We start from the raw sequence: 8,743 nt of genomic DNA, 5'->3' as shown, positions 1-8,743 counted from the left end.
TGCCCACTGGTTTCCAGATTTACTCAAAGGAAGACTTCCAGGTGTTGGGGTTCCTCCCCGGCTGGCTCATCGCCAGCCAACAGAGTGACAGGGGCTGGGGCCCAGAGGGTCCTGGGAGGGGCTAGGGCAGAACTGCCCCTCCCACCTTCCCCAGGACGCATTTTCCGACCCTCCGCCACCTCCAGGCTACCTGGGAGGGTGTGCTGCTCCCCCCCACCCTGGCACACCCCTTGCCCCCATCCTGAGCAACCGCTGACCATTTGAGGAAACATCCCAGAGCGAGGCCCCACCCTTTCTCCCACACCTGCCCCGGGCCCACAGCCTTCTCTAGAAGCACAGTCTGCAGTTCATATTCTTGGGGGAGGCAATGGGAGTACCCCTGGGGGCCCACAAACCCCTTTGGAGGGGTTCCTGAGACTCACATGGGCCCTAACCACCCAGGCTGCCTCCCCACCTTCCCTATGCTAGTGCCTCTTCCAGCAGGATCCTGACTCCCATCCTCGCCCACCCCTGGCCCCCTCTTGAAGAAGGTCATGTCCCGCAGGACCTCAGCAGCCATTGACTAGATGCGTCATCCTTTAGGCCTCTGGCTCCCACGACATCTCCTCGGCCATTTATGGATGAGAAAATGAAGCTCCGCAAGGCAAAGCCACTGCCCAAGGTCATGGACCTACTTACAGGGCAAGAAGATGTCACCTGAGACCTTCCCAGGTATGCTGGCCCCACCCTGGGTCTGGCACTGCCTGGACCACCCCCAAGGATCGCTGACACTTTGGGGATACAAACTGGCTCCCCAAGCTCAAGCTGTGCCCAGACCTACTCTTTACCAGGATCCTAGATGACCCTTTTTTTTTTTTAAGATTTTTATTTATTTATTCGACAGAGATAGAGACAGCCAGCGAGAGAGGAAAACAAGCAGGGGGAGTGGGAGAGGAAGAAGCAGGCTCATAGCGGAGGAGCCTGATGTGGGGCTCGATCCCATAACGCTGGGATCACGCCCTGAGCCGAAGGCAGATGCTTAACCGCTGTGCCACCCAGGCGCCCCCCTAGATGACCCTTGACCTCCAAGTCAACAATAGTGGGTGTCCACAGACTCCTCCCCTACCCTTGTTTCCCCCAGTTCACCCATTGCTCACTAGGGCCCACCTCCGTGGCCACAATCAGAACACACTCCATATCTGAATCAACAAGCTTTATTGGTCAGGCAGGGGTACGGGAAAGGGACCGAAGCCAGGAACTGAGGCTGCAGGGGGATCTCTGGGGGGAACTCTGGGGGGCCGGCCAGGGGGAGCAGAGTTCTCAGCGGGTGGTTTGGTGGACCTGCTCGCGGGAGGAGATGACCTTGCCGTCCTGGACCTCTTCCACAATGGTGCGCACCTGGCGGGTGGTCACGGCTGCCAGAGACAGTCAGAGGTGGGCAGGGGCCGAGAGACCCTGGCTCAGCCCCCCACCCCCTGAGTGGAGCCAGCTCTTTTCCCCACAGCCACTTGCTGTCCACACCTCTGCTCGCCTCTCAGTATCACATCCAGACACGTGTCCCTCCTGTTCTTGCCACTCCCTCTTCCATGCTATCCCTGTGCCCCTGTATGAGTCCAGCCTCCCAGATGGCTGGTTTGATCCTGACCCACTGAGGCCTTCTACAAGACTGGGCGCTGCCCAGTGGAGTCTGTCTCCTGTCTCCCCCATCACCAGACTGGGGCCTCCAAGACAAGAACCAGATCTGCATCACTCGCATTAGACTAGATACCCAGGGCCATGATCTTATCTTCCCCATCAGACAGATCTGGAGGACAAGGACCATGTCCCTTTCTCCCATCAGACTAGAGATCCCAGGGACAGGACTGCATTTGCTCATCTGTAGGGTCTCAAGAACAAAGACCCCGTGAGACCATGTCCCTAATCTCCCCATCAGAAGAGGGTCTCCAGAGCTAGGACCATGTCTCTCATCAGACTAGGATCTCTAGGGTAAGGACCATGTCTCTGCCCTGCCCCTCATCTGATTCCCCTGAGCATCAACCCTGAGCCCTAACAGGTCCTTTCCCCTACCCCTGCTGGGGATCAGGCATCATTTTCTGGAGATCCTGGGGACCCTTCCCAGCAATATTGCCTGCCCCGTGCACCCCCACCCTCAGCTACCAAGATCCTTACGTTCTTTGGGCTTGTACTGGGTCAGGCTGGAAAAAAAAAAAAAGAGAGAGAGAGAGAGACAGAGAAGAGATTAGATTTGGGTCTGAGAGCTCCACCCCCAGCCCAGGCCCCCAGTCCTGGCCCCTGGCCCCCAACTCACTGGGCGTCCTCGCCCTCCAGCAGGCGGCGGTAGGTGGCGATCTCCTGCTCCAGCCGCGTCTTCACGTCCAGCAGGATCTTGTACTCCTGGTTCTGCTGCTCCATCTCGCAGCGCAGCTGGGCCAGCTGCTCCTCCACGTTGCCGATCAGCCCCTGGATCTGGGACAGCTGCACGCAGTAGCGGTTCTCTGTCTCAGCCAGGCTACCCTCCAGGGATGCTTTCTGCAAGAAGGCGGGTGGATCAGGGGTCCGCGAGAGCGGTCAGTGCCCCCTCCAGGGTCCCAGGTGCACCCCGGGCCTGGCAGCCCCCCTACCATGCTGAGCTGGGACTGCAGCTCGATCTCCAAGGCCTGCACCGTGCGCCGGAGCTCGGAGATCTCGCTCTTGCCGCTCTGCACCAGTTCGCTGTTGGTGGCCACCTCGCGGTTCAGCTCCTCTGTCTGCGGACAGGACAAAGGGTAGTGCAGCGTTAGCTGGGAATCCCTTCTCCAAGGCAGACGACCCCCATATGTTCAGCCGTGGGCCCATTCTGTGCCCAGACAGGCACCTGGGGCTCTCCTCATTCCCCATAACCCCCCTGGACATGGTCACCTTCCTGACGTCCCCCGGGCTTCTCAGGCCTCCTCCCAGACCTGACAGTGGGAGCAGTGCCTTCTCACCAGCATCCCACTTCCCGAAGCCCAGAAACCTTTGAAATGATGTGAAGCTTTATCTTTTGTCCCTCCAAGTAGAAGGCACTAGAATGGACAGCTTGAGGACCAGCCAGGATATCAACCAGTTCTTTGGTGCCAGTTCCCGACCTCTTAGAGAGGTGGAAGCTCTTGGGGTCTTTACCTTCTGGCTTTATTCCTGAGGGGGGCTCTCCACCCACCCCCAGATCCCAGCTTTGGCCAAGCTCCTGGCCTGTGGATGCAATGGTGATCCTCTGAAGTCCATGTGGCTCACTGAGGATAGGGCACCCCAAGACACCAGGTACTGGGCATCCGTTGGGACTCAGTCCTTGCCCCCCACCCCCTGGGAGAGGCCTCTGGCCTGCAGCAGTCCCCACCTTGCTGAAGAACCAGTCCTCAGCGTCCTTGCGGTTCTTCTCCGCCATCTTCTCGTACTGGTCGCGCATCTCAGACAGGATGCGGCTCAGGTCCACACCGGGGGCGGCGTCCATCTCCACGTTGATCTCACCGCCCACCTGGCCTCGCAGGGCGTTCATCTCCTGCGGGGGAGGGGGTTGTGGGCATGGGCATTCAGGCCTGTCCTGATCTCTTACTTCCAACCCTTCCCAGGCAAACCCCTCCCAAGGAGCCCTCCTTCACTCTGCCTGTTCTCTACTCTCCGCCCCTCCTGTTGACTCTTGTTCATCTGCTCTGTGTGGACTCTGCCTCCACCATCAGACTGGGGGTTCCCTGAGGACAGGTTCTATGTCACCCTCATTAGACCGAGGGCTCTCCAAACATAAAATCTAATTCTTAGGCCTGTACCCCTAAAATATCCCCTCTAATTCCCAAACTTCCACATAGGGTCCAGGTTCAAAGGTTTGAGCTGGAACAAAGAGACCCCCTCACTTATCACTTGTCCTCATGAGGATAGGCAGAGGAGGCCTCTGCAGACCCTGGGAGGGTCCCCAGACGCAGGGCAGCAAGGTGGTACATGGAGGAGGCCACACTGCATGGAGACCACACTGCATACAGGGCAGCCCTGTAAGGCCACCAACCCTGGAGCACCTGCTCTGTGCTCTTCCCACGGCCTCAGCCCCAGAGCCCCGCCACCCCCTCCGCAGCCTCTCTGGCCTGCTGCCCCACCGCCCCACCTCCTCGTGGTTCTTCCTCAGGTAGGCCAGCTCCTCCTTGAGGTTCTCGATCTGCATCTCCAGGTCGGCTCTGGCCAGGGTCAGCTCGTCCAGCACCCGGCGCAGCCCGTTGGTGTCAGCCTCCACGCTCACCCGCAGGGCCTGCTCCGTCTCAAACCTGCACGAGGAACCGGAGACTTTGTCCTGATGCTTGGACATGCGGGTCCATGTCCTGGACAGCACCCGGCCCCTGCCAGGGCTCTAAGAGCTTGTGAGGGTTGATGGGAGGCGGGGGGTGGGCTGTGGAATGGAAGCAAATTGCAGCCCTGGGGCCCTGGGACCACGCAGGGCAGAGCCCCACCCCCAGCCAGCTTCCTGCTGCTCTCTCCTCTGCCTCTGGCCTCCCCTCCCCCTCCCTGCTGAAGCCCAGTGACCTTCAGAATCTGCTGCGTTTGCCACATCCATGACTAAGAGGAGGACTCCCCCAGCCCTAGCTCCTAGCCCTTGCCACAGCAACGTGGTCCTGCGGTGGGGAGGGGTGCCCCAGTTCCTCTGGCCCACGGGCTCTGCTCACTTGGTCCGGAAGTCATCCGCGGCCAGGCGGGCATTGTCAATCTGCAGGAGGATGTTGGCGTTGTCCACAGTGGCCGTGAGGATCTGGGGAGACGGGAGAGCGGTAAGGTCATTGGTAGGGAGGAGCTCCTCCCGGACCAAGGTTATGAGATGGATCTTCCTGCCTGGAGGCCAGGATGTGGCTGCCTTCTCCTGGAAGGCTCCTTTCCTGCCCAGCCTCTCACCTTTACCGGCAGTAATTGCTGGCAGAGGCGGGGCCAGCGGGAGTCCGATGGGCCAAAACTTGCCTTTTCTCCCCCAGCGCCTGCCTCCCCCCACACGGACCCCTCAACTAGAGCAGGCAGCCGGCTGGGAGTGCCCAGCTAGGAAGAGAAGAAAGGCCCCCGGGGCAGAAGTTGTCCCAGAATCCCAGACAGAGAAGGGGAGGTGAACAACCCCATCCTTTTACAGGTGGGGAGATGGTGCCCGAGAGGCTCCTCCAGAAGGGACCCTACAGGACCCCTCGCCAAAGAATAGTTCCAAATCAGAAGTCATGACGCCTGCTAGGCCCTAGCCCAGACTCCAGCTGGCAGCTCTGCCCTTGGAAGTGTGCGAAGCCCCATTCTTGAGGCAGTGGGAGGGATGGAGAAGCCACAGAAATCCCCAAATAAGGCACACAGAGGCTTTCCTGAGGTCCCGCCCCCTCTCTCTACCTCCTCCCAGCAGGTGCCATCAGGAACTCGCTAGACTCCTCAGGCCACCATCACCCCCAAATTCCCCTCTTGCTTCAAGAAGAGAGGTACCCACATACCTGGCAGCCCCATGGGCCCAGCCTCTACGTGCACCCACTCGTCTTATCCTACAATTACATGAGGGGGTGGCAACAAGCCCCATGATGAGGAAACTGAGGCTCAAAGGAGCTCCATGAGGCCTGCTTGTCCCTGGCCCAGCTGCTGCCCCCTCAAAAGGGGAATGTGGGCCACACAGTGGCTTCAAGGTGGGCTCCCAGAGGCCAACCCAGCCAGAGCCACGCTGTCCTCAGCTCCTTGAGATCCTATGGCAGCCGCATAGGCTGACTGCAGGCCATGGTCAAGCGGAGGGGATGGGAGAGAAGAAGTCACCCCCGCTGCCCCCCAGGCCCTGTCCCACCAGCAGGCCCCACCTTGTTCTTCAGGTCCTCGATAGTCTGGTAGTAGTGGCTATAGTCGCGGGCGGGCCCCGGGGCCTGCCTCTGGTACCAGTCCCGGATCTTCACCTCCAGCTCGGTGTTGGCCTCCTCCAGGGCGCGCACCTTGTCCAGGTACGAGGCCAGGCGGTCGTTGAGGTTTTGCATGGTGGCCTTCTCCCCGCCCGCCAGCAGCCCTTCGACAGCCCCAAAGCCGCCGCCGTAACCGCTGCCAGAGCCGAAGCTGTAGCAGCTGGAGTAGCTGCCGCCCCCGACGGCACTGCCCAGGACCCCAGCTGACCCCAGCCTGCAGGAGCCGGCGCCCAGGCTGCCAGACAGCCGGCAGGAGGTGCGGGACGAGCCGCCCCCCAGGCCGCCCCCCAGGCCGGAGGAGCCCTTGATGGAGCTGGAGGAGGTGAACTGGCGGATGGTGGTGGTCATGGCGGCAGGCGGCGGGCACGGAGCAGGAGGGCGAGAGAGGAGCGAGGCCCAAGGTGCGAGTTGCCGCTGACGCTCACCCGCCTCCTTTATAGGCCGCCAGGTGGGCGTAGCAATTACAACAGGCTCGCTCTTCTGTTTCCATTCCCCTGAGCTTTCATCACTGCTGGCGGCCCGCCAGCTCCCAGGTGGCTCTGGGCCCCCTCCCCTCCCACCATCGGCCTTTGCCTCTCTTCTCCGAACCCTGGTGCTGGGCGTCTGCATGCGCGGGTGCGTGTCTCTGGTCTCAAGCCTGTCACCTGTGATTCAGGCAGGCCCTCCAGCTATGCTTTCCCATGACCTAATACGGAGAAGAGGAGAGGCAGGACGTCACCGTCCCCGGGCCCTCCCAGGCAGCTGCCACCCCAGCCCAGCCCACCTGGCCCCTGTGTCTGGTGGGGAAACCGGTTGGGGAACCAGGCAGCCCCCAGCCTGAGGCTGCTCTCCTCCAGCACACGCCACACCACATGCAGTCCTGGCCCTGGGCCGGCGGCCGGGGAGACAGTGAGGACCGAGAGCCTGTCCCACCTTGGAAACTGGACCTCAACCCACTGGGCTCACCACACAATACGGTGCCTCTCAGGTTACCACCCCATTTCACAGATAAGGAAACTGGGGCTTGGAGAGGGAGAGTGCCCCACTGCCCCCACCTAACCGCAGAACTGGGCTAGCAGGGCTGCTGCATCCTTCACCCCCTGCTATGCCACAGCACCCCACACTCCCCCAGGGGCCCGGCACACTGCCCCGCCCTCTGCGGAGCCCTGACACCAGTGAAACACTCCAAAAGCTAGGATTCCATCCGCCCAGTTTCCTGACACTGCCCCTATTCCCGGAAACCCCGGTGACCCAGCCTCCTCCTCTAACCTTTCCCCACCACCCTGCTGCAGGGGAGAGTCCTGGGCCAGGGCAGGCAAAGAAGAGTATGGTTGTAGATGGGGACAAGGCAGACTGGGAGAAGAGCATCCTAGTAAAAGGGGACTGGAAAAAGGCAAGGACCATGTCGCCTGCCACCCTTCTTATCCCTCTTGTGCCCAAAGAAGCCTCAGGGTGAGGCGAGGGGCATATACCTCAAGACCCAGCCAGCTAGAAATGTAAAGGACACGACCTGAGGGTCTTCCTGGGAACCCCCAGGCGGTCTCCTCCCCCGAAGCCTCCCCCAGAGGCCCACCCCAGGCCCCTGACGGAGCCCCTCAAGATGAGCCCTGTGCCACCCACAGCCGCACCCTGCCCTACCCACCACTCCCAGCCTGGCCCTGGGTCCCAGGGTCCCCGCAGGCCTGCTGGATGGAATGTGGTCATGTCTCAGGCTGCCGATGGCTTCCACTTCCCGCAAGCCACCAAAGCAAACAGGATGCCCCCCACGCTCACACACACAGCGGCCACCCCGCCCCACGTACGCCCTGAGCGTGGCCGAGCTGGTTTCCGAGGCTGGCTCCACCTGCCAAGCCACCAAAGCAAACAGGATGCCCCCCACGCTCACACACACAGCGGCCACCCCGCCCCACGTACGCCCTGAGCGTGGCCGAGCTGGTTTCCGAGGCTGGCTCTGCCGCTGCCACCCCCTCTCATCCATCAACACCTTGGACCACATCTTTGGAAAAACCCCTGCCCAGCCCCCCCCCTCTGATCTTGAACTCAGACCTGCCCCAGGCTGAGGCAGGGAGTTCCCTGCAACAGGCGTGGCTCCCCCAGGAAGTCTATGGGGCCCTTCTAGGGACCAGTCCATGGGGACCCACGGGGACCCACAGTCTGATTCTTAGAAACTTTCCCAGCTTGACGGGTTCTCCCATCCCTCTGCCCTCGCTCTGCTGGCTTCTTCTCTCTGGCCCTCCCGGGAGCCTTGGATGAGGGGGGCAGAACAGACTGGCAGGTGACAAGGGACATCCAAACACTCCACAAACCATCCTCCTCCCCCAGTCCCTCAGCACACACTGGCCTACGCCAATGACCAGACCATATCACACAAGGCAAGGAACTTCAGGCAAAGCTTTAATAGCAGTCACTGGGGCAATCCCAGGAGGCCCCCTCGGGGAGGGGCTGCAGGAAACAGACACAGAAAGGCAACAGCTCTTGGGCGGTAGCCCAGATGGGCACTCGGGGCGTGGCGGTAGCATGCTGTGAGCCCGAGGCGATGGCTGCCCCATGACCCTTGAGGCTGGGCTGTCATAGGCCGAAAGGGGCCTCAGTGGGTGGAGCGGTGCACCTGCTCTCGGGAGGAGACCACCTTGCCGTCCTGGACTTCTTCCATGATGGTGCGCACCTGGCGGGTGGTCACGGTGGCTGCGGGCCGTGGAGGAGGGGACACAGGGAACCTCAGACCAGAGCCCATCCCCCAGCCCCCCCACAGAAGGGTCCTCGGCATCTCCCCACTCCCTCCAGGCCAGATGGGACAGGCTCTTACCTTCCCGGGTGGGCTGTGAGATCAGGGAAGAGGAGTACTGGGTGGCCAGGCTGCAGGGAGGGAGAGGGGGGCCTGTCAG

The 8,743-nt window shown here is 61.5% G+C and overlaps 1 protein-coding gene across 1 annotated transcript; it reads right to left on the bottom strand.

Moving 5' to 3' along the window:
• Positions 1 to 1,245: 1,245 nt before the first annotated feature.
• Positions 1,246 to 6,227, bottom strand: LOC121104929 (keratin, type I cytoskeletal 17). The gene is made up of 8 exons (XM_040639878.1): positions 5,784 to 6,227; positions 4,644 to 4,726; positions 4,091 to 4,247; positions 3,335 to 3,496; positions 2,601 to 2,726; positions 2,288 to 2,508; positions 2,149 to 2,174; positions 1,246 to 1,394 (listed from the first exon to the last, which is right to left on the bottom strand). Exons 1-8 carry the CDS (start codon positions 6,225 to 6,227, stop codon positions 1,300 to 1,302), a joined length of 1,314 nt encoding a protein of 437 aa, XP_040495812.1. The 3' UTR covers positions 1,246 to 1,299.
• Between the last annotated feature and the right edge of the window lie 2,516 nt (positions 6,228 to 8,743).

The sequence above is a fragment of the Ursus maritimus genome, unplaced genomic scaffold, assembly GCF_017311325.1.
Source record: "Ursus maritimus isolate PB19 unplaced genomic scaffold, ASM1731132v1 scaffold_24, whole genome shotgun sequence".
Classification (NCBI taxonomy): domain Eukaryota; kingdom Metazoa; phylum Chordata; class Mammalia; order Carnivora; family Ursidae; genus Ursus; species Ursus maritimus.
Note: the sequence above shows the minus strand (reverse complement) of the source record. Positions and strands in the feature narration are given on the sequence as shown.